Source organism: Dermacentor silvarum, chromosome 4 (assembly GCF_013339745.2).
Source record: "Dermacentor silvarum isolate Dsil-2018 chromosome 4, BIME_Dsil_1.4, whole genome shotgun sequence".
NCBI lineage: Eukaryota > Metazoa > Arthropoda > Arachnida > Ixodida > Ixodidae > Dermacentor > Dermacentor silvarum.
The window spans coordinates 51,099,882-51,127,749 of record NC_051157.2 but is presented as its reverse complement, the minus strand read 5'-3'; the positions used below and the strand labels follow the sequence as shown (position 1 = coordinate 51,127,749).

General features: G+C 47.4%; 1 protein-coding gene across 2 annotated transcripts in view; it reads right to left on the bottom strand.

Moving 5' to 3' along the window:
* The window catches only part of LOC119450006 (neurobeachin), a 319,496-nt gene that overhangs the window by 222,136 nt on the left and 69,492 nt on the right, over positions 1-27,868 (bottom strand). For both annotated transcript variants that reach the window (XM_037713337.2, XM_037713339.2), the window contains exon 2: positions 387-491. In XM_037713337.2, coding sequence (XP_037569265.1) covers positions 387-491 — 105 coding nt within the window. The remainder of the gene's footprint in view (positions 1-386; positions 492-27,868) is intronic.

The window sequence follows — 27,868 nt, the reverse complement described above, 5'->3', positions numbered from 1 at the left end:
CTGAAAGCAGTCTATTAAGAACAACTTTATGACACTTATTCTTGATAAGACACAGTTCTAAACTAAAGCATGCAATTTAGACTACATTTTCTTCATAAAAACTGTAATATTCACACAGCAAGGAAATGTTGAGACAAAATGACTTTGTTCAATACAAGTGTTTAATATCTTATCATATAAGCAAGGAAACCTGCTCTTGATATTGCATGCCTTTTCACACCACAATTTTGTGTACTGGGCTGTTATATGTATCATACTCCTCTGCAATTTAGGGGAGGTGCAATCTTGCTGGTATGCTCACATGATGTGCTGTTAGAGAGTGTTTGCATCAAGAAATGATGAAAGAGTCTAAGGAGGTCAAAGCATATAATCAACTTGAAACTCACCTGTAGGCTGGATGGACAGTGGTCCAATAAATCTAACATATGAAGGATGTTCTGGGGATGCTGGATCACAAAATTTAGCTCCATGTCGAATTCGCCTCCAACAAGCTATAACGATAAAGAAAAAAGAAACAATTAAGGATGCAAAGAAGACGATAAGGATTGAAACGACATATAACTAACATACTAGAAACACTACAAGGCTGAATTTATGAAAGGGAAATATTGTCATACACCCGACTGAAGCAGGAAGTTACAAAGGAAACCCATATGAGTTTCTCAGAAAGAAATTGTCACAATTCACAACTTGGAGCTGCTGGGCTGGAAGTGAGGCATTAAAAATTCTTTGTTTTATGTTATCTCGGTCTGAAGTATAGATGAAAAAAGAAAGGCTTTCCTGTGTGGCTTCGTGCTACAGTTGGGTGGATGACAATTTGTTGCTTTTATGGATTTTCCTCCACCTTGCAAGCTTTCACAGGACTCATTTGCCCATGCTAAATTTGCACATAGTGGAGTGCTTGCTTGTATCACAATCCTTCAGCACAAGGCTGTCTATTTAAGCAGCACAGTTTAAAATATGGTGCAAAGCTTTACTCAACTCACCTGTTCAAATAGCAATATAAGTGCTTAAGCTTGTAATTTTTTGTTTATTACTATAGTTTGATGTCAGATACCTTACGCAAAATAGTAAGCTCAACAATAAATACCATAAGAACACGCAAACATAGGACACTTTTTCAGCATGTGATGACAGCAACACTGATTCATGTGTGTTCATGTGATTCAAGAGTTCTACCATGTGGACGTGCATTCAGCATTGTCTGGCTTTAAGAATGAGACAGAAAGATAAAGAAGGGTATAACGAGAGTGGAAGCCTACCAGACAAGCTTCCACAGTTTGCTAACCTACAGTGGGAAAGGGAGGCAGGAAACAAAAGAAACACTTTCTTTTTTTTTTTTAAACTAAAATATGTGTCCTATAAGCAGTGCTTAAATTCAGGAGGGGGGGAGGGCTCAGGGGCCCCCCCCACCCTCCCCCCTCCATGTTTTAAGGAGGGGCTCGGCCTCCCCTAGGTAGGTCAACTGTAGAACTGCAGCACCAATTCTACAAGCGCTGGAGATGATTTTATTACCAGCAGCGCCTTGTGCGGGAAATTCTAACTCTCCAATTTTTCGATTAATAATGTAATCGCAATTATTCTGATGCAGCATGAGCAAAAAAACAGGAAAGCAGCTCATGATTGTCATGCTGCTGCATGCATTTCCCCGAGGCACTGCACATGATGATCACCACCCTTGTTCGACAAAGATTCTTGGCATAGCATACTGTTTCATGAGCCACCTGAGCATGATACCTGCTCGTGATTTAGTGAAGGTTCACTTTGGTTTCTTTTGCCAGATTACCAGCTAGTTTTCATTCCCTTAGTTGTGCACTATGAATGCTGTGTTATACCACAGACACATTCGTTTTGTTAACTTTTGTAGGTAAGTAGGTGTGAAACCATAAAATATATTGTTGTAGTGCCTGACGTATTCAATGACACAAGGCAACTAATGTTCTGTGTTGCAGCTAGACTTACTCGCTTTGAGTTCGCATATCTTAAACCCTTTATCTCCAGAGTTAGTTTTGAAACAACGTTTCCAAATTGCCAAATGCCTTAAGTGCTTGATTGAATTGGCACTTTAAATAAATGCCCGAAATACAGTCAGAAGAATATATTTATTTGCAGAACACCAATACAAATTTGTTTAATTCTTCAGAAAGTTGGCTTCACTACACTGCTTGAAGTTAGCTTTTTCAGAACCAATAAAGTAAACAAAAAGTGAACGTCCCAAGCACAACTTCTGTGGCCTATGAGAGTTGTGACAAAACCAACTGTCACGTAGAATCACATTTAGTCATGTAGAAAGGCCCTAGTACGGCACACATCAAACCCAATATCAGGAGTGTCATTCCAGTCTTCACAACACGTATATGTTTCCTTCTTTTCATACTTTTCTTTGTCCATAATATCACTATCGCTTTCGACTCCAAGTTTAGTATTCTTCAGAGTCTGAATAATTCTTATTCATTGCCCCTTTTCGGCAGTTTTTTTGCGGAAAGCTCCCGTCACATGTTCCATCCAACAATGACAGCATCTTTCTTGGCACCAACTTAAAATGGTGAATTAGGGTTATCGATTCGGTCCTCAAAGTCGAATTGCAAAGCACTCCACATCCAAGTCAGAGGAAGAACACGTCTTACGAATGGCAGGTCACTTTCAGGAGCAGTGGGAGGGAAGGAAGCGAAGGCCGAGGAGAAGGATTGGTGACGCACGACTGAATGCCGCCGCATATATATATATATATATAGTCACACCAGTGCAGCCGTTCAGTCAAGATCCGGCATAAATAAATAAATAAATAAATAATAAATAAATTTATTTATTTATTTCTGCCGGATCTTGACTGAACAGCTCACTGATGTGACTATATATATATGAGCGGGTGTGAGTGTGCGAACACGCTGTACTGATCATCGCCCTATGAGGACCCCCCCTCCACTGAAGGGAGACTTTAAGCTACTACATGACAGTGAAGCTGATAATCTCGCTGATTTGGCCACCATGCGGTCCCATTTCCTGACGTCCACCAATGCAAGAAAATTTGATAAACACGTCTCTGTTTTCTGCAAATTTTGCAAACTGCACAATTTTCTAAGACATCGACTTCCAATGGATGTCGGAGTGACTAAATGCTTTTCGATTTTTCGATGCTATTTGATTAAAGGCTAGTAGAAGACGAACCATCACGAGCGTCTTTTATGGCTCCTCAATTTTACAGAGACGTTAACCTACGGGTAAAGCCCCGGGTTAACGCTGCTATATAATTGTGGCACTTAGAGACACTTATCTTATGTGGTATGTAATTATCAGAATAAATAAAAACAACAATGCTAGAAAAAACAAGAACGAACGAGAACGCAACTTAAACGCGATTACTGAAGAGTGCGATGGGCTGCCTCATCATTGCTTGTAGAAAGGTCAATCAGTCTCAGGGAAGATGTACTACAAATAAAATTCCTGGTGAAATACTCCAGAATGCCTTGACTTGAGCAACTTAGCAACTTTGCAGGTGGCTAGTATGGTATTAATGCGTATGGTATTAATATATACAGTCAACGTCCGATTTTTCGGACTCACTAGGGGCCGCGAAAACGTCCGAAAAAATGAACGCATGCCTTTTACTGCCGCCAAAGGCTCAAATCGCCACAGGCACGTCCGAAATAGGTCTAAAATACTGCCAGTATACTTATTAGGCATATCGGTGCTCGCACTGTGATGGGAGACGGCGGATGCACGCGTGTATAATTAAGGGAAACATACCGTGTCCCGTGGCAATTGCCCCTCCTTACTCTAGGTATGCTTCACCGCAATACTTTGCGTATGCTTTACTGCGTAACATTGCTATACTGAGGCGAAGCTGACTTTCAGAAACTGGCATTATGCAACGCGCCGTGCTTTCCGAGCTCCGAAGCCATTGGCGAGGATTACAACGGCGGAGTCGGCGCCATTGCTAACAACGGCGAAGTGTTTCAATGAAAAACCCAACACTGAACAGCAAGAAGCTTGGTAGCGAACTTCGAAGGCGCTAGGCCTAGCGTTGCCGCGGTGGTCGCTCGGCTGCCAGCGGATCTGCATGCGAGAGCGCCGGTTCGAGGCGGCGAGATAATCAAAATCGCGGCGTTGGTGGCTTCGATAAATGCCGTTTCGGACCTGCGGACATGGCAAAAAGTCGGCGAAGGTTTTTTGCGCCCGAAATTTCAGACGTTCTTATACATTGACTCTATGGGGTACGTGGCGGTGCCGCAAACGCGTCCTAAATATCGGGTATGTCCGAAAAACCGGGCGTCCGGAAGACCGGTCGTTGACTGTCTATATATATATATTATATATATATATATATATATATATATATATATATATATATAAAAAGACAGTGTCGGTCAGTGGACCGCAGCTGTTGGGTAAATAAACCAAAGATAACCGCGAAGCTGTGCTTCTCATATTTCTAAATACGCTTGGCCCCTTGAAAATTCCAGTTTATATATATAATGAACGAGGAGAAAGGGAATCGAGAGGCCAGATTTTTATTATACTATAAGAAGCCTCCCCCCTCCCCCCCACCCGAAAAAAAGAATGACACCAAGGACTCCCGATACAGCTTTCTGTTGCTCAATACCGGCTACATTAAATACTGGCCCCTCGAGGCACTTTGCGTGTATTCGCGGGTTTCTTTCCCGCTCGGAAAAACACTTTTATGTAGCCTGTATTGAGCAACAGAAGGCTGTATCGGGAGTTTTTCATGTTGCTCTACATTTTTCTCATTGACACTTTGATAATTAGGACAGTACTTATCGAGTTAGATAATTAATTACAATTACCTAATTAAATCTCAGTAACCAAAAAATTACTGGCGGTTACTCCACTTTATGGAAACAATGCGCACTAGGTTTCCTTCGCGTAACGCCGTTCCTCTTTTTTTTTTTTTTAAATCGTGCTGCGTGATAGCTGTGACACCCAGCTACAGTGTAGTAGAAGGGCTTCTAGTGCACTGTAACCCAGCATATGGAACCTCACGGCGGTGACGATGGCAAAAATTGGTTTCGAGTGTTCATATATAATTGCTATCGCAATAATATGCAGAAGACAAACGTAATCTTCAATAGCCAGGCAAGGAAAGACGAATTCATGATCGCCTGTCAGTCTACAGGAGTACGTTTATCTAGGTCAGTTACTCAAAGGGGACGACCCTGACCAGAAGGATATTTACAGAAAAATAGAGACGGGTTGGAGTGCATACGGAAGGTATTACCAAATCCTGACTTGGAGCTTACTACTGTCGTTGAAAAGAAAAGTGTACCATATCATTGCATTCTACCGGTGCTAACATCGGGAGAGGAACTTAGAGGTTAACAAAGAAGCACGAGAACAATTTAAAGGGACCCTGAATTACTTTTTATCGAAGTAGAGAAAGACATTTGAAGTGAAAATAGGCTATTTCAGAAATACTTTGCTGCAAAATGTACTTCAATGCGTTCAGCATAAGCGGAGTTATTGGCAATCAAACACGGCCTCCGCTGTTCTCACGTTCCTTCTTCAATACCTTGCATTGCAAAAGCTACGTCGGAGTGGGGCGGTGCCACAACGCTCCGCCTTCGAAAAATGTCACCGTGGCGCGCAGCTCATTTTGGAGGTTAAGGGGTCAGACATATGCTGCGCCTCTTCGTTTTTAGTCTCGCCGATGTACAATGCCGGGCAGTATGTACATGATGCTTGGACCAAGCCTCGCAATTTCTTTCCATACGGTCGGTAATTTGGTCGTGGCAACAGACGCCCAAAGTAAATACTCGCTTGTGGCCAACGCCCGAATTTCCTTTCTTTCTGTACTGGCCATCCAAAAGACATTTGCAGCGCAAGGACGTGTTCTCACGAGGTCAAATTTCAATTTTATGTTTTTTTTTTCTTCCTTCGCGGCAGCCCCCACTCCCTCCCCCCGTTACAGTGAGCTAGAAGCTAACTCTCTATACCCTCGTACATCACCCCTCGAACAATATTTCTAGCTACGCCACTGATATATATATATATATATATATCCTCCTAAAACATTATTTCCAGCCAAAATTTCAACTAAGTTCAAAAACTAAGAAGGTTGTGACGACGAATATTCTGAGAATGCACGAGGAAAACTTTAGTGCCATAAAATATAATACGCCACAAACATGTTGTGCGTTGAAATACATGTTCATCTGTGCTTCAGGCCCAAGTTCTACACAACAGGGAATTTTGAATGCCTCCCTTACAACCCTGCAGCTAAGTTGTAAAACATGACATTTTTTTAGCGAAACGCTTTTGACATCAACATTGCGCAAGACGATATCACAGAGAAGTTTAACGAAAAAAAAATGAACCCGCTGAATTCAAAATTCAGTTTATTGATTTCAATCTTCCGCGAATGCCGAAAGGCAATTACCGAGTGACAGGCACGCATCAGAGGATAACTTAATGGGCGCACTCCCACCGGTGACAGCGCGAATAAACATCGCCAGAAAAAAAAGAAAGGAACATAATAAAGGAGACGCTATACGTTTCCAAAACTCGCCGTGATTCGCGTTGGAAAGGTGAGCCGAAAACATAGAACGGGGGAGAGCGCGCGCGGAGCGGGGAGAACTAAAGCACGGATCATTTGCCCAGCTCTGAAAAGCGAGACTCGGGCGATCGTCCCAAACGGAGTGGCGACGACGATATCGCAGATACGGGATATATAGATATAAAGAAATAAGGAAACGGGCGCAATCGCCGGCCGAGAAAAAACAAGCAGTGGCGAGCGCGAACAAGCGAAGCAGGCATCGGCGGCGGCCCAATCGATGCCGCGAACAAACAGCCGATCGAGCGCGCTCCCCGCCGCCGCCGCAGCTGAAGCAACACAGGGCTCTCCGCGCGCGAGCGACAGGCTCGTTCATTAGCGCGGCGGCGACGCTGTCCCCGAGAACACAGACCGCGCGTCGCCTTCGCGGCGGGAAGACACGCCGTCGGATCCCACGGTTCTTCTTCTTCTTCTTCGGTGCCTTCGTCTCCTGCTGCTGTTTGTCGCTTGCGGCTGCTGTTTTGTCCACTCTCTGCCGTCCACTTAATCCAACGGCGAAAACAAGCGAGGCGCAACGACGATCAATTTAACTCCTCCAGCTCGGCGGACTCTCGGCACAGAACAAATCACGCGGACATTCTTCTTCCCTCTCGTTCCCGAGACGGCTGCGGGAGTAGTGTGCGTGCCGTAGCTCCGACATCTGTGAAGTATTTGATTTTGGGTGTGCGAAAAAAAAAAAAAAACGCTGACGCGTCGATAATTACGATAAAACTGACGACTCGTCGAAGAGATAAGCCGCGCAAGTATCTGGCTCCACTTTCCCGATCGGAAAATTTAGCCGCGCCAGCGCCACGGCCAAACGCACTGAGTGTCCCGGAGGAAATCCCCAACTACTGTGTACTGCATTCTCACCCCATACATCGTCTGGCGTCGCCTATTCCTGCATTTCTTAGGCGACGAGGTGAAATTGTAGCCATATTAACATACAAGACATGAAAAGAGCGACTGGTGTCATCTGTTTTCGTTTTAAGCAGCGCGTTTGGCTGATACGCGTACTTCGATTAGGCGGTTCTTTTTTCAGTTTTTTTTTTTTCTTTCCGTACTGTAGAAAATAAATATCTACTCTCAACAAGGTTGTTCTACTTAAACACGGCTATATTAAGGATGATGCAGAATATGCAGCGTGCAAATTTTTTTGTAATTATTTAGGGAACGCAATGGTCTAACCCTACTTACCAGATTCGACCTTGCCGCTATTAGTATGCTTCACCAAAGTACACAAGTTGTGCAAAATGCTTCACCGCATCACACATTTATATTGCGGTGAAGCATACCTAGGCACATCCGCCCATTATCGAACGCACATAGGACCCTCGCCTCTACGTACTACCGGAGTCAGAAAAGTATTAAAGAACTATGAAACGGGCCTGCATGCTTACATTTAACTCAATTATGACGTTATGCAGCCTGACAACACAAGCGAAAAAAAAAAAACACGACTGTGATACTATTCAATGTCTCAACATTCGGTGCCCTTAACTGTGCACTTGTGAGAGACGATGTACCACGCGACGCTGCCATCGGCCAAGTTTTTGCAGAGCTGGTCTGGTAATGAGATTGCGTTTCTTAGCTGGCTAGTGAACGCGGTATAATCAAGAGGTGAATAGCGTCTTGTGTCCAAAGTTTTCCGGGTACGGTAAATGGAGGAAACGGGCAGATAGCGTGGCAAGAAAGCCCCAGAGCATGCCGGTGCACCTGTCTATCCGCAAAATTTATAGGCTTGTAGCATTTCTTCTGAAGAAGTCACTACAGATGTTGGTTAAGTAAGCTTCTATAATATAGGAAGGCTTACTTCTGTGAAAGCGGGCTCCGCAACGCATATGAAATCACACGTCCTATCCTCCACATATGACGCCTCAACCGCATTCTCCGGTCGTCCCAAACAGGTGGCGCAGTTGCGCAAAGAAGTGTACACATTACGCAGCCAACCGTGCCGATTTGTATCGAATGCTATTTGCGAGCCAATAACTTTCGTAACTCAGAAGTGTCTTTTTAAAAGCGAAGCTTTCCTTTGCGAACCTCGCCGGGTTGCGCCGGGTTTCGTGGCCGTTGGTGCTGCGGCCTGGCAGTTCTCTAAACGAATAGGCCAACCAATCACAGCGGAGGGCGCGTGCCGCGCGCGTCGCTGGGTTCCTTGGACTACCACCAGAGGCGGCGCCGGCCGTGCGTAGGAAAAAAAAAAAAAACACCAGAAAGCTCGTCTTCGCGCATCCCGCGGGGGCGGCATTGCATTAGCCTCTCTACAATTCTGAATAAAGCCTTCCATGCTACTTTGTGCAGAAATTCAATAAAGACAAACTCGCGTTTCGACTCTTTATGCTCTCACACAAAGCTTCGCTGTATATACATTCCAACTCGTTGGATCTGCTGCAATTTTTAAAAGAAATGTCGCTTTGTCAACGGTCTTGTGTTTCAGCACAAATGTTTGAAACGAAACAAAAATTACACGGTTACATCGCACTGCTGGTTTGAATGAAGAAGGCTTGAAGACTACCGTTAGCCACGGCGTCATGCCACATCGCCAACAATGAGGACGCCTGACAACACTGGCCCCATTATACCCAAAGCTTCTCAAAACTATACCAGGCTGTCCTTCACCATATGAGTCAACGCAAGTGCTTGTTCATGTATTGGCATGCAAAACATCGAGTCACAAGTGCATTCTTGCATGACCAATGTGGCTGTATTCATTGTCTCTATGCAGCCCGTGCAGTGGTGACACTGTGACACAGAACACGGTGCGCTCCCACTGGCAATGTACTGTGTCGATACCGAAGATCTAGTGAGGTCTCTTTATTACCTATTTATTTGTCACAGACGGTTACCGCAATGAGACCGAGTAATCTTCACTAACTAGCTAATTATAAAAATGCTGAAAATTGTGTAGTATAGATTAACCTGATAAATAGCCGATTTCTTCGACAACGCGTCGTTCACAGCTACGGACGTGAGGGGTTGTCAGATCCGCATTAATTGAGCATTTAATAGCTCAAATTTATTAACTAGCACCGATTTTGCAGGTGAGGCTTCATATAAATCCAGTTGGCGCTCAAAACTCGCTCTTCTACTATAGAAATGCTGAGAATATAGCACCTTTCTTCGAAATATTCGTCCACATAAATGTACTAAGAATAGATCGGTGCTCATTTTAACAACATACGCCGCTATCGGGCGAATTAGCACCTACTATTCAACATGAAAGGCTTTAGCGCGATGTAAACGAATGTGCGTCAAGCGTTGTGTATGTTGCAACGTATCCTTACCCAAAGCGTTTCTCGCATATTCTCCGGTAGTATTACATCGCGTGCAGATCGTGGTAACTGTGCTTAGAAGAACTTCATAACACGCACTAAAACGAAGGAGCCCTCATGAACATGACTAGCGCAGATCTTCATGTTCGTCTAGTAAGCGCAGATGTTATACGTTGTCACATTAACTATATATACTAGTTCTTTGCTATACTGCTTGGAACATCAAATGTATTCCGAGGCAGCACAGAGTTATACTATACGGTCGTGCATTCAGCCTTGTCTGCCTTCGAGATTGAGCCGGAAATTCAAAGTAGGTTATAACGAGAGCGGAAGCCAACCAGACGACCTTCCGCGGTTTGCTATCCTAATGCGAAAGGGAGATAGAAAAACAGAAGATGGCACCATTGTCTTTTTATGCATCTTTTTTTCAATTAGAATATGTGCTTTATAAGACTGCTACGTAATAGTTGAACACTCTTGTTAATTGTGTAGCAATGCTGCGCGTATCACGCGTTCCCTGTCATCTGCCACCACAAAGACAGTGTTGAATTAAAAAAAAAAAAGTATCTATCTATTGCAACTTCCGCAAACTGCACTACCTCATCTTGTCTAAAGATGGGCGGTGCGTGACCATCAGAGTAAACAGAAACGACAACGCTGGAAAAAACAGGAACGAAAGAGAACGCAACTTAAACGCGATTACTGGAGAGTGTGATGGGCCATCGCATCGCTGCTGCGTAAACCAGTCGATAAGACTTCCTGCGGCTTCGAAGGTTCCGCGCGAGAGATTGAATCAGGCTGCCTCAACTACCTCACATGGCTAGCGCGTGATCAGAGCGCCAGAAATGGACGCGTTCAAAACTTGTTCTGGCTTGTGCGCATCGATAGCGCCCTTCTTCCGGTACTGCGCACACGCGGACATCTTCCGAGCTCCTATGGTATAAGCGCTCGCTCCCCCCCCCCCCCCCCCCCCCTTCACGCTCGAGAATATAGGGGACTGGGCGTCACCAGAGATGTCCGGATCAGGAGCGAACGACACCGCCGCCACCGCCACACGCCTCGGCGGATCAAAGTGCAATCAGGCCGCCGCTGCTGCTGCTTCGGCAGCCCCGACAATTGAACAGCGCAAAGAAAAACCGCTGGGAGATAGCGTACACGCATCGACCGCGCGCGTATAGCCCGCCACTTGACGGGCGCACACACGGTGCTTGCGGGAAAGCAAAGAGCACTGGAATTTCTTTCTTTTCTTTTCTTGGTCTGTTCGATTTTCTTTCTTCCTTCTTTTTTTTTTTCCTCGGAGACAGGAGAGATCTGTTCTGTACACTCCACGGCCTACGCCGTGCAGCTCGATTGGGAAAAAGACAGCGGGGCTCTCCGAGAAAAGGAGGGAAGAGAAAAATTGTCGCATTAAAAGAGGGGAAAGATTAATCGCACGGTCGTTCGCGGCAGCTTCCTTCCTTGCGGCTTGAAGAAGAAGATGAAGAAGAGGAAAAGCAGAGACGGGGCTCTTCGACCGGCGGCGGAGACCCCGCCGTCTCGAAGAAAGGAGCCCCGAAGAGAGAGGTCGCGCAGGGAGCGAGGTGCGCGTTCTATTTATTTGTACAACGCGTGCGACGGAGATGGCGGCGGCGTAACACTGCAGCGAGGCCGCGAAGAATCAACACAAACGCAGCAGAATGGACGAGTGTGGGCGCGCACGCGAGGCTCGGAACGAGGAACGGCAGAGACGAAATTAAGTGCTCCCTCCTTCTTCCACACTGGGGAGAGACAACAGAACAAAAGAAGAATTAGGAATGAAAGGAAGCGGCGGCCGCCATCCCTCGGATTACTCGGAAAAGTCCTAGGAGGGAGGAAGGTCTTACATTTCGATTAACAAGAGGGCAATCTTCCCCCCTGCAGTTCGATCCGCGCGGGCTTAACGTTCGTATACGCGTCCCGGGACGATTGCGCCCGCGGCACGCCTGGCCTGGCCTGGCCTGGATCAAACCGGGCCGATACAAGGCGCAGTAAATGTTGTTGCTGCTGCTGCTTGCAGAACCGACAATCTCCGTTGCGAATGCGAACCACCGGACAGCGCGCGGGGGCTATTATTGCGGAGATGGCTGGGAAGACAGAGAGAGAAAGAGCTGTGTTGGCATATATTCGCAGTGCTTGCTGCCACGGTATCGACGACTTCATTTAAGACACTGCACGCAAAAGACGGCGGGGAATGAACTTTACTCCTTGGAGAAACTCTACAGAAGGCCCACTGATCGGTTCAGGGATCAAATGACTTGTGTAAAAGAAGCAAGCAAGAAAGCAAGAAAGGAAGGCAGATCGACATTTTGAACTTCAGGAGGATCCAAAGGTGCTTGAGTCAACCAGTATTTGAACACCAACAGCGCGGAAAAGCGTTGCTCCGCTCTTCGCAGAAACAAAGTTGGCGTCTTTCTACATTGTGGCGCGTTAGACTTCAAATATAAAGCCGCAAAATACAATTACGCAATGGAATAAGTAAAGGTGCGCAAATCTTGCTTGTAGCGCAGCCTTTTGGTTCATGAAGAAAAAAGAAAAACCAAACAAGCGAGAGAACACACAGTTGCCAATTTTCGGAAAAAATAGGACAAATACAGAATAAACAGACATCAAACTTTTTAGATCGAGGAAATAGTATCTCACGCGCGGCTCAATAAGATCAAACGCAGCCATCAAGACGAAGTTACTGCCGCTGCGTCCTTAATTCCTCGCTGCAAAGGCAGTTCAGCCCACGCGCGCTCAGCTTTCTCGCAATACGCAGCTGCTTCTCAGGCAAAGCACGCTTTACAGGAGACAGCACCCGTCCGTCTTTTCTCCCGAGGCCGCGGCCGATACGGAACGTGATTCTTTTGATAAGTGGCGGTACGGCAATCCCAGAAGATAAAAAAAGGGGGGGAGCTGCCCGGAGCAGAAAACACAAGCACGGGAGCGTGAAGCGTGAAGCTATCACGTTGCGTACGCCTTTCCCACTGAGCGCTAAGGCGAAAGCGGGAGAGAACGCAATGTTGCTGAACGTGGAAGGCGTCGAGCCTTACGTCAATATAAATACAGCACCGAAAACTTGATTTTCCCACCTTCCTTTATTTTTCAGCCGAAGCATAAAAAAAATGGTGCTTCTATCTTTCTCTCTTGTCTATTCCCAAAGGTGTTCTCTCAGCGTTGCCACAGAACTGCGAATGTGAACATGAACAGAGGTAGGATGGTGCTTGTTGGGCAGGCTTCGAACCACCGCACAGTGTGCACACAAAGCAGGGTGCATCAGGCAATTTCACGCAAAATTAAAAAAAAAAAACTCTGCATTCCTAGATATATCCCGTTGAAGGCGTACTGTCAGATATACCCTCATAGATATAATACATCGTGCAAGCATTCTAAGTACACATAATAAGGACAAAAACGGAGATAACTAGCTAAATACTCGAATTACATCATTCTTTTTCAGGCTAATTAGCGCAAAATATACCGTTACGTCCTTTCATAGGTGGCCGGAAAACGAGGAAGCTAATCATGGAATCATAATCTAAACAGGCAATGCAAACGCCATACGCCTCAGTGCTTACCGTACGAGCAAAATAACCCTGAGTTCTGAGGCTGAATCAACTTGCGCGCAAAACAATTACTGGGCCTAGAGGTAGCGGTTCCGACAAGTAATGAATGCGAAAGCTGCGGGAGCAGTTCCTTTCTAGAGCGCAGACCACCGAGACAGCAACCAAGTGGAGAGAGAGAGAGAGAGCACGTATTCACTGCTGCGGGTTAGTGGCTACACAGCTTTGTGCTGAACAATACAAGGAGGTGGGTTCGATTTTCGGCCGTGGCGGAAGCATTACAACCGGGCGGAATAAAGAAGGTCCGCATGTTTCAAGATATGCGGAGTGGAGCAACGCGCAGCGCCACAGATTTACGAGATAAACGAGAGAATAAGTAGTTATTCGCTGTTTAAGATACACAGTTTGCTAAAAGCTCAAGCCAATGTCCTAGATTTTTTCTTTCACATTTTTTTTTAAAGCTCCGCTCGCATCCCCTCTTCACCCTTCTATGCACCCGATACAGGTCCGCGCATATTTCTTGCTGTACGCTCGCTGCTACGAGCGCGAAAGACACACGCAACCTCAAAGCGAGAAAACACTGTCCGGCGGAATCGCGCCACATGCGCGTGGCGCCGACTCTCCAAGGGATACGCGGTGCGTCAGGCGCAAAGGTCGAAGAAGGACGACGCCACGTATTCCCGCCTTTCTCAACGCGGGAAAACTAGAAGCGCGAAAGGGGAGGCAAAGGAGAAAACGGGAACACACCTCCTCCCGAAAAGGGCGAAACTCGATGCGGCCACGGCAAAGCACAGACATCGAACGGAACACAAACCAAACAAACAGAAGCGGGGAACGCAAGTGTATGTAGGCAGTAGGCGGTGCGTGTTTGTCTGCCCGTCGTTCTCGCTCGGAATACAAAACTTTTTTTTTTCCCGAACGACGTAGCGTGTTTACTTTGTTGAGTCCATCTCAGCCCGAATAGTTTTCTTTTATCCGCTACCTCTCTCAATGCCTGGTCGCCTTTTTATCCGTCGCTTCTAAATCAAAGAAAGGCTCCAAGGAGAAACTTTTGCGCCCTAAGCTCCCGAGGCAACACGGTGTCGTTCGCGGCTCCTCGGCGAGCGAGTTTCGGAGCGGAGAGGAAATGCATGGAGTGTTGCGACGGCAAAAACCGAGGACGCCGCTGGGCGCCATTTCTGTCGGTTTATTTCTCTACCACTCCAAGAGCTGCTTCGAGGAGCCCTGTTCTATAGCGGCTCCGGGCAGCAGACCGACACATCTTCGAGGGTGCGCGTTGCACCACTCGCTTTCGCAAACGGCAATACTCGTTTCGAGAACGCGGCTTTTCCTTTTTTTTTTTTTTCCTCTCTCTCTCTTTCTGCAGTGTGTTGCAAGCCGAACACGTCGCAAAGCCAGAAGCTCCATTCGAAGTTGAGAACTGGACACGGCTGCCAGCGCACGGGGAATACGTTTCGGGATTACGTGGTTGATGTCGCGGCAATTAAAGTGGAGTAACTGCTCTCACCGGCGCCGCTCGATATGACATCGTCGAAATAAAAACATATGCCCAAATGTGCCAGAGCACAATCAAGGGCCGACGCAGAAAAGCGAACGAAAGCAACGGCTCCGGTTTTGCCGAATTCAATAAAACGCTACAGATACGTTCAGGCGCTGTCGCCGACTGTCGCGTGGAGATCAACCTGTCGCAAAGGCCCACCGCGGAGTGTTGCGTAGTCTACATATAAAACGCGCACGCACGCACGCACGCACGCACCGTAGTATGCGCTTATCCGAGCTTAAGCGCTGACAATAATTTATGCCCCACTTCACTCGGCGTCCCCGTTTCTTCCACGGATGTCTCTCTCGAATTCACCGCGGCTGGACAGCGACAATTCAAACAAAGCGACGCATCTCCGGCGTGGCCGGGAGCGAGGCTCCTAAGCGCGCGCTTTAATTTCCGAGCCCCGTCGCGTAGCGCAGTCGGCGGGCGCCGAGCGTTCGCGAGATGTGCCGACCGCAATAAACCTCAATCATCGGGAGCACTACGAGTCCGGACAAAAGGGGAGCGCGAAGCTTATATTTATGTCCGTTATTTATTCATCTCAGACAGCGGGCCTGTCATGGCCCAGGCTGCAGTGAGTTATGTGGCCAGCCGGTTCAGCACTTTTGCGATGCCTGGCAGGCGGAATGCACGAGACAGGGAAAGGGTGTTGGAAGAGATAAAGAACGAGGGGATACAAAAAAAGTTAAATCCAGCACCATATGGTTAAACAAGAAATCGAACGACTAGAAGCACCTTACGAGGGAAGCAGTTCCAAAAAAAAAAAAAAAAAAAAAAAAAAACATGTCGCGCAGAAACCACCAGAACACTTCTGGAACACCCAGAAATGAGACTGGTGCTTTCCTGTTCTCTCGGAACTTCATATAACGAATCCGCACGAAGTTCTCGGACAAAACCAAAAAAAGGGGAAAGGATACCAGCAACATCGATTCGCGTGATTGTCGGGCAAACGTTGCCGAAGGACCACCGGATGGAATTCAATATCGGGCCGAGCAGCCTTTCCGCCGGAGCGTCCGAGTGCACCAGTTGTACGCCTGGCTTTTCGGGCGAGCACAGCGTTGAGCAAACAACGTAGCAAGAGACAGAGGGCAAGGAAGTTTGCTGTCGCTGAGGGACTCTAGCATGGAGCTTGCTCACTTCTTCACTTTGTACTGTTATTCTTTTATTTCTGTCTAGGGATCAAAAAGGAAAAGAGTACAGGATGGCACGGGACATAGAGAAGCGAAATTTCTCGTGGAATTCCGCAATCCCAGCGGAATTTTCTCCTTATACTCTACCACTAACAAGACCAATATGGCTATCGAAGGCAGCGCGAATCGAGCGAAAGGTAACGAGGCGGACACGATCGTAACGACATCGAAAAGCAGCCGTATCCGTCAAACGCGACTGCAGCAAGCGACTTGAGGACTCGCTGCTCTCATCACGAGGAAGAAGAGCGGGGATGGTTGTGAGCGGGGCGTCCTCGCAGGCACCGAACATCGCAATGACAAAAAGAGTGTGTGTGAGAAGCATAAGGTACAGCGCCGATAACGAACTCGCGCTGCGCTCGCAGAAGCAAAAACGACACCGCTTGGGGAGAGATGATTGCAAGTTCAGAAAGCAGCGGAAAGAAAGAGAAGAGCAGTAATAGAGAAGACAGATGGCAAACGCACGCACGCACGCACGCACGCACGCACGCAAGCACGCACGCACGCACGGACGCACGCACAGAGAGTAGAAAAGAATTATTGAGAAAGTGAAGAACGGGTATTCTCCATGCTAAACAACGTTCCGCGATGCCTGCAATATCAAATATCAAGGATGAGAGACGTGCACCAGGCGCATCACTCAGAAATTCGTACAGCCAGGTACTTACATCACCGACGGACGCGCTTACACACACACACACACACACACACACACACACACACACACACACACACACACACACACACACACACACACACACACACACACACACACACACACACACACACACACACACACACACACACACACACACACACACACACACACGCACGCACGCACACGCACACACAGAGAGAGACAGAGGAGAAAAATTGAGAGAGTGAAGAAGGGGTATTCTCCATGCTAAACAACGTCCCGCGATGCCTGCAATATCAAGGATGAGAGGCGTGCACCCCGCGCATCACTCAGAAACTCGTACAGCCAGGTACTTACATCACCGACGGACGCGCCTACACACACACAGATGTATAGGAAAACGCAAAGGGTGAAGGGCACTAGCAATATAGTGCACACACAGGCACGCACACGCACGCACGCGGTAATGACACAGAAAGAAAAAGAAAGAAAGAAAAACCACGCCGTGAAAGGGCAGCCGGAGCACGCCCTTTCCGCCACGCTGGGCGAAGCGGCCCTCTCTCACCCTCCCTGGTGGCCGCTCCACATAGAGCGCGCAGCAACGAGCATTCGGCCGAGCGTGGCCGCCCCTAACGGGACCCCGGAGGACCCGGCTCGTTGGGCTCCGACGAAGATGCGAGGAGAAGAAGACTCAATTAGCAGGCGCACTCCCCCAGCGAAACGCGGTCCTCCGCGCTGGCTATAGGACGACGAAACACCATGCGGCGGATGCGCCTCTGCCCCCTCGCTCGCCGCCCGGGTCGTATACAGATTACACTTAGAAAGTCATTAGGCGACACGTGATTACGACTACTAATCAGACTAACAAGTAATAAGAAGGCAAAGAAATGAGCGCGGGTATAATTTGTACTACACGTCGGAACTCGGCTAGCTGAGACGAGCTCGGTCGTTAAAACCATGGAAAAAACGAGAAGCGGCTAGTTCGTGACGAGAAAGACACACGTTAGATGCATGTGACGTGTGCGTTCAGTTTAAAGCGCTATTGAGTTTTGCGCTGAGTGTTGACCTTTCGCCCTCCCTCCCCCTCCCAATATGACAAAGTAATAGAAAGCCCTTAACTGACACAAGACCGATGCACAGTAAAAAAAAAAAGCTCGAGGCGTTCATGACTCAATCTCGAACCTTTAACTTGTACCTTCAAGCGGATGCGAGACTGCAGCTGCACGCACAGCAACACCGTCTGTTTCTAATCACAGCTATCACCTGTTTGATATTAGTGCCTGTGGATACGGTGCAGAAAGAATAAAGCACATTCTGCTAGAATGTCATAGAATCCTAAATGCGGGAGCAGTAGGCTTGACCGAGGAGTAAATATTTAAGGACAGTGAAGTAAACATAAATAAAACTGCTACGATGATTAGTAAAATGAAGATTGGTGTCAGAAAGGAACAAATAACACGTAATGAAGCAAAGTTTCCATTGTGAATAATGTAGCCAGGAGTATAAAGATAATAAAATGTTCAAATGCACCAGAAAGTTTTCAAAAACCAGCTTGGTGATATTACTATCTCCCGCTTCAAAGGAAATTCTCATAGTACCATCGTCGTCGTCGTCATGTGTGTCTGCTGCAAAGAAGCTTTAGAAATTTCCTCCATCTTCCTCCTAGCCTTACCTACCACCCAATGAATATCAAGGCACGTTTCCCTCGAACTGCAGTTAAGGGCCCTCATAATCATATTGTGGCTTGGGCACGTAAAACCCCATAAAGTTCCCCGATGTACTAGTGAAAAACATACACCAGTTAAAACGAGTGCGAGAAAACGGTGTACGTAATATACGTAATAAAACGGTACATAAGTACTATACCCCCTCTCTCCCACTTCTTGTGTACTCCCCCTCTCCCCCTCCCTCCCCCCCGAGGTAGGTCCACGGAAGAGAGCTCGCTATACTTTGCCGAGATGGGCCTCAAAAGACTCCCCAAGCAAGAAGATCTGGCTAGCGCACCTCGATTTAACTAACGCACACGGCGCTCCCCACAAGCGAGGGGTCCCCACTCGGGCAGCCATGGCGGAAACGCAGCCCGCTGGAAAGGTTCGAGCATCGCGAAGGACGGAACTTTCCCCGCACGGCTGACCATCCCGCCACAAGAGAAATCCCCTTTCAACATCCCACGCCACCCTCTCCCGCCTCTTCGTCTCTGCCCGGGCGATTCCGTCGGTTCCGTGTTCGGCTCTGCTATTGCTCTGCACGACCAGCAGCAAGATATAATTAACCGAGCTTTCTTTCTTTCTTCCCAGCAGAACGTGCGGCGGATATCAGTATAAGCAGTGCATCGCAGGTAATTAAGAATCAAACGCAGAGCCGCCGCAGAAGAAACGTAATGGGAAGCCTCTTCCTGAGCTCTTAATTAAAAACTGTTCCTGTCCTTTCGATCGTGCCACTTTACTTGGGAAGTCGGGACTGTGATAAAAGTTAAGGCGCGTTCGCTGCCTTACGTCCCTTCGTCTCACTCTGTCCATTCCCTCTGTCTAGAAAAGAAAGAAACTGGAGTGGACAGAGACAAAGACCCGTCGTGCATGTCACATGGTATGTGAACAAGCGAACAACAAGCGAACGAAAGTTCGCTTGTTGTTCGGCCTGACGTAAACTAAAGTGACGTTGTTGCCGGACGCCGCCTTCTTACGACTGTCTCACAAAAGCAGCTTAGACAGGTTGGAATAACTCGAAGTGACAAGGCAAACGTAGCGTGAAACAAGAAGAAGACGAGAAGAAGCGTAACACGCTACCGACTGGCGGCTACGGTGCTTTCAACTTGTTTTCTGCGGTGTTACGAAAGACAGTGCACCTGAAAGAGGCTTTATTTTCTTTGTCGTATTGATTCGTGGGACCCGCCTTTTAAAATAAAAGCCTCCCTTCTTCGATCAAAGCGAATTGCTCTTTGAGTGGGAAAGTGAAAACGACGGCTCTAAAAGCCGACTCGCGAAGGTACCTCCGTTGCCGATGCGACAGCGTTAAGTGGATTGTTGCCAGACGCCTGTCACTGCTGTTGTCGTTAAGACAATACCTCGAACAAAAAAAAAGTGAAACGGATATATACACTACAGAGCTATAGAATGCGGCCTCTGATTCCTGCATGTTATCTTGCAACACGTTCACTGCCACGCATGTGTTTCCTTCTATGATTTTTACTCAGATCCTTTCACTAAATGTCACGAATATATATATTATATATATATTGGTTTCGAATCCTAAGTTATTAGTGCTGATGCATCTGATCGAGGACAAAAAAGACCATTCTGCCCAGTCGAGGTGTGCGATAAACACGTTTACTACTTGAAGTCGCAAGCGAAAAAAAAAAAAAACTAAAATGAGGCACCAACAAGGGATGTTCGATCGCAGTTAGCGACAGTGTGTTATCTTCGGTTGAAGCAATGAAGCACACGTGGCACCTCGAGTCTCTCGAGACGCGACTCGAGCCGTATTAAAGAGGGAGAGAAGCAATGTCGTTTAGGTTAGGCGAAGAAAGTGCTACATTGCAAAGGGCCTGTGTCTGACACAGATCTCGGCGGTCCCATAAAGCGCCCTCTTTCGTCACCATCACTGCACTTAGGATTGCACACCGGAAAAGCTAGCTTCATCTTCATCGATTTATTCTTGTCTTTTCGACAACAGGGCCGCTTTTAAAGCCGAAGCCGTGCTTGCTCGGTCCCTCCAATCCTCCCTCCCTCCCTCCCTCACACACACACACACACACACACTTACTCTCTCCCTCGCTCACCTACTCTGTCTCACCCATCCGCTAACGTCTCGCAAACAACGCCATCTTAACCCAGCATCAAACGGCAACTGTACGTGATTGTTACATCCTAATGCACAAGCCGATAAGACCAAAGGTAATGCGCCAACTTCGGCTTACTGGAGCTACGGGAGCCAAATCACTGCAATCGCGTCGGACAGCGCGCGACTAGCGCAAACTCTTTCTGATCGAATTCCTTCGCGCTCTTGTCGCCTTCTGTCATCAACGCCACGTCGCTTCCAGATTAACTGCTGCAAGGTCCACACAAGACACGCACGAACGCTTATATGACGCGATATATATATATATATATATATATATATATATATATATATATATATATATATATGCCTCCGAGCAAAATTCAACTGCGGCGAGCGGCGAGCGTTAAACGTCAACCATGCCACATCAAGTTGACCGGACGGACGCGTTGACCCCGCAGAAAATTAATTACGCGGCCGGCTGGTCTGCGCAGCCACGGGTCGCCCGCAGGCATCGAAGCCAAAAACGGAACGAAGAAGAGCGAAAGAAGACGAAAGAAGGAATAACGTTGATGTGGGCGCCAGGATTGTTTCCTTTTTTCATTCTACCATAACGGCTGCTGGGCGCGACAGAACCGGGATAGGACGAAATTGATTACATCGCGCTTTTCAAGTGTGCCCTAATCCGCCTGAAAGCGCAATGAAGGAAGATAATACACGATAAAAAAAAACATATTTAGGTCAAGGCAAAAAAGAGAGCGCTCAGAAGGGATGTCCGCTCGAAGGCAAAGCGAGACATTCCAGTAAAACTGTCAATAACGAAATCTGAAGGCTCGTCGGAAACGCTATCTCGCGCTGTTCGTCAAACCACAGTCCAGGCGAGCCATGGTCAAGCACAGAGCGGCAGCGGTAGGAGATTGCTTGGCAACTAAAAGTGAGAAGCAGAGCAGCTAAATGGTCTAGTCGGTTATCCATAGCTTTTTGCAGGTCATACGTGTCTGTCTTGCGCACCGCTTTCTTAAAGCTATCAAAGTTAAAAGGGGAAATGATTATCTGGGGATATTCTATTTCTGGCGTTTTCAGACGCATCGTCTCCCCCAAAACGCACACAGGAAAAAAAAAAAAAAAAAAACGTATCCCCCCATACTTGCTAGGGTTGTCTGTCCAGCACCAAATAAACTATTTCTGACAGAGCTACTATCAGGGAGGACGTGTGTCACATAAGGTATCATTACAGGTAAGTGAAACGACAATTAAATAGAAAACTGAACATCGTTTATTGTATGATGTTGAGGGCAATGGACGTAACGCGCAAAACCGGCTCGCAAACACGCAACAACAATTCTTACATCATCAAAGCACCTTGCGCAAACAACCACATGCACATGCGAAAGTAGGCCACGTAGCCACCGGCGATGTGACCATATGCGATCAACAGTCTGACGTAACGATATCACAAAAAAAGGGGAGGGGGGGGGGGAGCGGCAAGAAAAATACCTAACCTGTAGCGTTTGCGCATAACACAGCCTACGAGACCAACGCCTTGGTAGAGCAAACAAGAAAATCGCCTTACAGGCGGTCGACGAAGACCTAACACATACGACACGGATATGAGGGACAGAGAAAAAACAAGACAGCAGAATTCCCTACCACCCGGGGCATAAATAATAGCCGAGTCCGGCTTAAGACAGCTTACGCAGACTCAATATCAGCCATTAAACGCAGCAGCAGACCTCTCTTCTCCAGCAAACACGCAGGCCAAGCGTTCTTTATTAGACAAAGCCCCCGGAAAGCACGCCTCTCCCCGCGCTTTCCGGCTCGGCAGGAAAGCACGCTTGCCGTGTTTGCCCAGCGTTGGAGCGGCGGCGCTTGGCTGCCGGCGACAAAAGAAGGCTGTGAGGCTGCAGGAAAAGGGGATATGGGCGGTGGCGGGGGGTTGCACAGCTCGAAATTGCCCCCCGGAATCACCTCTCCTAAGCCGCGCCCTCTTTTCATCTGGGGACACAAGAAAACGCTCATTGTAGGCCCCATGACAATAAACGTTGGCAACAGCAGTTATTTTCTGTTTCTCCCCTACATGCATATGTTCCTGCACGGACACAAGAGCTCATTCATACCATTTTATTAGCCGGGAGTGCGCCGCGCACTTTATTATCATTGCTTGGCTTCGCGTTCGCGGGTTGATTTCGGGCAAAGCGAATGTTCCACCGGTGCGGCACTAGAGGAAACCCATTCTGGCGAAATAAGGTCGGGGGAAAAAGTGATACCGACTACAGTAGAAACATTCTCGTGCGCTCGAGATACGACGTTTCTTGGCATTCAAAAGGCGCCGTAAATGGTAGGTGCGAGTTACCCTTGCGAAAAGACCTCGACGGAAAGAAAATGAAGAAATGGAGAGAAAAAGAAAAGAAGGAAAAAAGAAAACGCGGGGTACGGGACGTCGTTCTCGGCTTCATGCAAAACGAACTTGCCCGAGCGATGTTGTAAATCATTTCACCTTCGACGGCCTCGACGGGACGGAGAGAGAAAAAAAAAAAAAGATAGCAGGGAGAGAGAGGGGGGAAGGAGTTTGAGAGAGCTGCCTTAGCTTTCACAACGAAGGCGCGGTTCATAAACTGCGCTGCTCGATCAAACCAGCACTTTAGAACGCCTCATTCGACATCGTTACCTTCGGCTGAACCCTTCCTTATATTCGTGCACTTCCCTCCCTTCCCCGTTTCTCAACGCCGACTGCACGCGCGCGCAGCGCGTTATTAAGACGTCATAGGCGTTACAAACTGTTATTCGTGCCTCGAAGCGCCCCTTGCGTTCATTTATCCTAGATTAAAAGAAAAAAAAAACGAACCAAGGTTATGCGAGCAAAGGATGCGCATGCAACTCGGGAGCGCCAAGAGAAAAGCGCTCTCGTTTTTTTTTTTTTTTTTTTTTTTTAACGGGGTAGGCAAGATGGATAGGCTTGATACACAATTTTAGCGAAGCAAAACTATATTTGTTCCTAACCGAGCACGTAAAGTCCTGCACCGGAGACTGACTTTCCTGCAAGGAATGAGCCTTCATAACTTATAAAGCGGGAAAAAGAAAGGACGCATTAAAGGATAACACAAATAAATACGGTGTCACAAAAGAGCGCGTAATCAAAGCGCGCGCCGCGTGTCACGCAAGCCAGCGAAAGAAGCACGCCCGCCCCGCGACAGTTTCAACAGAGGGGGAGAGCGCTTACGCCTCAAACGGCCGACGCGACCAACGGCGTCTAGACGAACATCGACGAAGCGACGGTAACCAGAGAGAGAAAGAGAGCGCGGGCACCCAGATACCTTCTCACCCGGCGAGTCGAGAGAGAGAAAGATTACTACAGTGTGAGCGTGCGCCAACAGGATGACTCACCACCCCCTCAACGACGATCCGACGGCGGCGGTCGAAGCTGCGGGAAAAGACTAGAAGATTCCCAGGCTTTGGCCATGCTACAAGAGCACGTCTCCGATAGGAAGGTTCTAGAACGCATGTGACGGCTATATAACCACCGTGCGAGAATCAGATGGAGTTCAGACCACTCCGGTGAAGAGATGTAACGTGGAGACTGACCTGCGGAAGAAGGGGATTCCCCGACAAGCTAGTCGACGAGTTCATCGAGCGTCTGCATTTCCGGAAGAAGTTCCTTCTTCGAGATTTGCCCCGAGCTACGCCGAGATCGTCTGACTCGAGACCAGCACGGGTGAATACGATTGGACACTTGGTGTTCCTATTCATTTTGTACTTTACGTGTTGGACTCTTAGTGCTTGTCGTTAATTATATTCCAGTGTTTTGTGAATACCCATCTGAATTGTATTGTGTTGTGTTTAGCCTAAGTGTGCACGTGTGTGTGTAACTTCCTTGTTTGGAAGAATATATTTCGTTGTGTTTTGACAACTCTGGGCTCTGACTCAGTCTTTGGACAACAACCGGCGTTCGCTGGCGCACCAGAGGGCCCTTTACTAATTGTCCTTGCTTTCGTGGGATTATTTTCGAAGCTAGCTTTGGAATTTGGTCCGGCGTTGGCGCCTCGTTCACGGGGTGTGTGACATACGGACATAAATGACAACTGTCTCAGTCACAAACAGCCGTCGCTGAAGCGTGTCCGAAAAATACTTTAAGGCTGCCGTTTCTTGGGTGAGTTGGCAATTCATGCTAAACGGGATGCGCCAAAACACACGGACTCTGAATAAGGCATACATATGCGCGGCCGTATGAGTGTTTGTTTGTCTTATTAATTCATCCAGCGCATCTCCGCACAGCATGCCCGAAAACACGATGTCCTGCTTTAGATTACATGGAATTTCAAGAATTATGCAATCATTTAACTAAAACAACCTGCATCGTAGATTAAAAGAAAAAAAAAGAAAAACTTGTTGCCGTGCCGACGACAGCAGGCGGCAGCAAACGGCGAAGCCGCTCTTGGCAGAGGAAAACTTTTTTTTTTCTTCTCCCCTCAAGACATTGCCAAGGCGTAGGGAGTGGGAACACCCTCAGCTGGCCCCAGATATAAAGTGTTTGAAGGCCTTTACTGAAGCCGCGCGATTTTCACTTTGCGGGGCCGGGCAAAGAAGGAAGCTAATTAATTTCTACTGCATTTAACACAGTGGAGCCTGTTAGCTACTGGCCCGATGGACACATCGCAGCCACTGCAGCGTAGCAAGTTCTTTTTCACTGTTTCTTCGACCCAAGGAGGACGAAGAGGAATGAGTCAGAAGAACGGACCGCAGAAAGAAATTGCCTTTCTTTCTTATCTTCTTTTTTATATATATATATATATATATATATATATATATATATATATATATATATATAGCTTTTGTGGAATGACCGGAGGTCGAGAAAAAAAAGGGGGGAGGGGGGGGGGGACTGCCGGGGTTCTGAGCGATCGATGGGCCCGGCGCAGTGCACAGCACAGACGACGGGTGCCCCCGTATACCGTCCCATTATTTTTTTTGGGCGTCGTACGGCGCAGTGTTGCGGACGATTACACGCAGGTGCCGCGAACACACACGCACACCACTTCGATTGCGGCAGCAGCAAGCAGACGGTGCCAGGCACGCTCGGCGGCAGGCGGTGCACAGAAAGATAAAGACAGTAAGTGAGGAGAGAAATGCAGATAATACATATCTCTATCCGCTGCTTTGTTTTGTCGTGCGACCGCGTGCGTCACCGCACGTTACAGATTCAGTTTAGTTCGGCTCATTCGCTGCGTCCTCGATACTGTATAGAAGCAGCTGTCCGGTGGGCGAGATGTCCAACAGAAGCACGCACGCACACTCACACACACATTCTATTTAAAGAAAGAAGCACCGTTGCGCGAATAACGAAACCTCTTTTAAGTCTTCTCCAATGCCCATATATCTTCCGAGAAACCGTGCGAGCCGTTGGGCGAGTCGGAGGTTTAGTTTAGTTCAGTTAATGTACCTTCATTACATTGCACATAGCAATGTCCACGTAATGTATGCAATTTTTCGCACAGCGGTATCTACGTGTAAGTGTGGCTGGCCGCAGCGCTGTCAGAACCAGTTGCACTGCAGTTCTGAAAGCCCTTAAGATTGTGAGTCCACAATATTCTACTGTTTTTCTTGGAATTTAGGTGGTATTTGACGCAATTATAATCAAAATGTGAGCAGTCGAGAACAAACTTTTTTTTTACGAATTTACTGGGAGAAAGTGCAGGAAAACACTTCCCGGAAGCAGGGGTAGTTTTTTCTTTCCTTTTTTTTTTTTTGGAAGCTTTTCGCTACCAAGTGCAATTCATCACTTCATCGTGCATACGCAGTCAGAGCAAAGTTTCAATCTACAGCTAGCCACATGCGATTATCTTGTATGTCCGAATGGCGAGTGACAACGCGTCCTACGCTACAATGATCTGCATTTTAGGACGTTTCATCGGACATGCAACTGAACGCCAATACGACTTGCAAGATATATATTAATAGGCGCCGTCGATTTTTCGGTGCGGAGGGCCGGAATCAAGTCCGTATGTTGCGTTTCTGCCGCAAATGTCCGCAGTCATTCGCAAAAAAACCCTTGGGTAGAGCTCTGTGCCGGATACCTGCCAAGGCGGTTGACAGGCGGAAAGCATTTCTAGCGTACTTCTGCGATAATTGACTGCGCATATTTAAATATATCGGCGATGCCTACGGAGCAACCACGGCTGAATGGCAATTGGCGCGATTACAACTGATAGCCGGCAACCATATACAGCGCAATGCGAGATTAGTTATGTTGAATCGATACATAACTATAACAGTTTTTGCAAAATACAGCAAACATATGAAATCGCGGGTCTGAATGCGGTAACTTCCCAGCATCCAAGCAGCAAGATAAAAATAGAGATGAAGAAAAAGAAAGACACGCCTCGTGCCAAACGATTGCCACAGGCGTTTGTTCTGTATCATCTCTGCATATTGAGGGTAGATGCAGGGCACTAATTTCAAATTTAAACATCTGAAAAACCAACTGTGAACTTAAAGAAGAGTTAAGCGTGACAAAGTTCCTAAATTACATATGTGTACGTGAAAATAAGTAGTTTTTCGGTGGCGATTCACATTGCTTCAGTCGCCTGAGCGAGATTTTCGCTTGTAATCTCCTAATCTCAGGAAACACCTGCCCCAATATCGCAATTACATACACACGCAAAACAACATTATATAATATAATAAATATATATCAGTTTGCGCCGCGCCTTTTTCTCGTGTGAAAACTGATCGGTGATCGTTTTGCTGGTGTGAGTCATTTCATTGCTCTCTTTAGCTTGCTGTCAGTAACTATAGACAACTATTTATTTACTGCTAAAAAGCGCATTGTTTTAAGTGCAAGTATCGTAGTCTTCCCTTTCACATTTTTTGGTGCGATACATGAAAATACACAGTGGCCGCGCTGCCGTGCCGCGCCAGAAGAGCGTTACGCCTTCCGCATGCAGGGCCGAATGTTTTGAAGCATTCAGGTCGAAATAAAATCTGCTTATATATGCGTGTATGTTCACGGATGCATTGCACGTACGAAGCGAGCAGGAAGTAAGGACGGAGGGTAGGCAGAAAGAGAGACTAGAGGTGCGACGGAGCGCAGCTCAGGAAGGATGTCGTCCCTTTTCACAGGAAGTCAGAGACCCGGCAGACAAGACAAAGGCGCTCCGCAGTGCGCCGGCATTTCCTTCGTTTCAACCGCGCGCACGTGGCGCTCGGCTTTCCCGAAGGTGAAAGTGACGATAACAAGTAGCGTTCTATAGCGCAAGGCCTAACGGAGTAAATATGAGAAGGCACGCCAAGTGTCACGGATGGCATCGAGGGCGATCCTCACGGCAGGCTTCGAATGAATGAATGAATG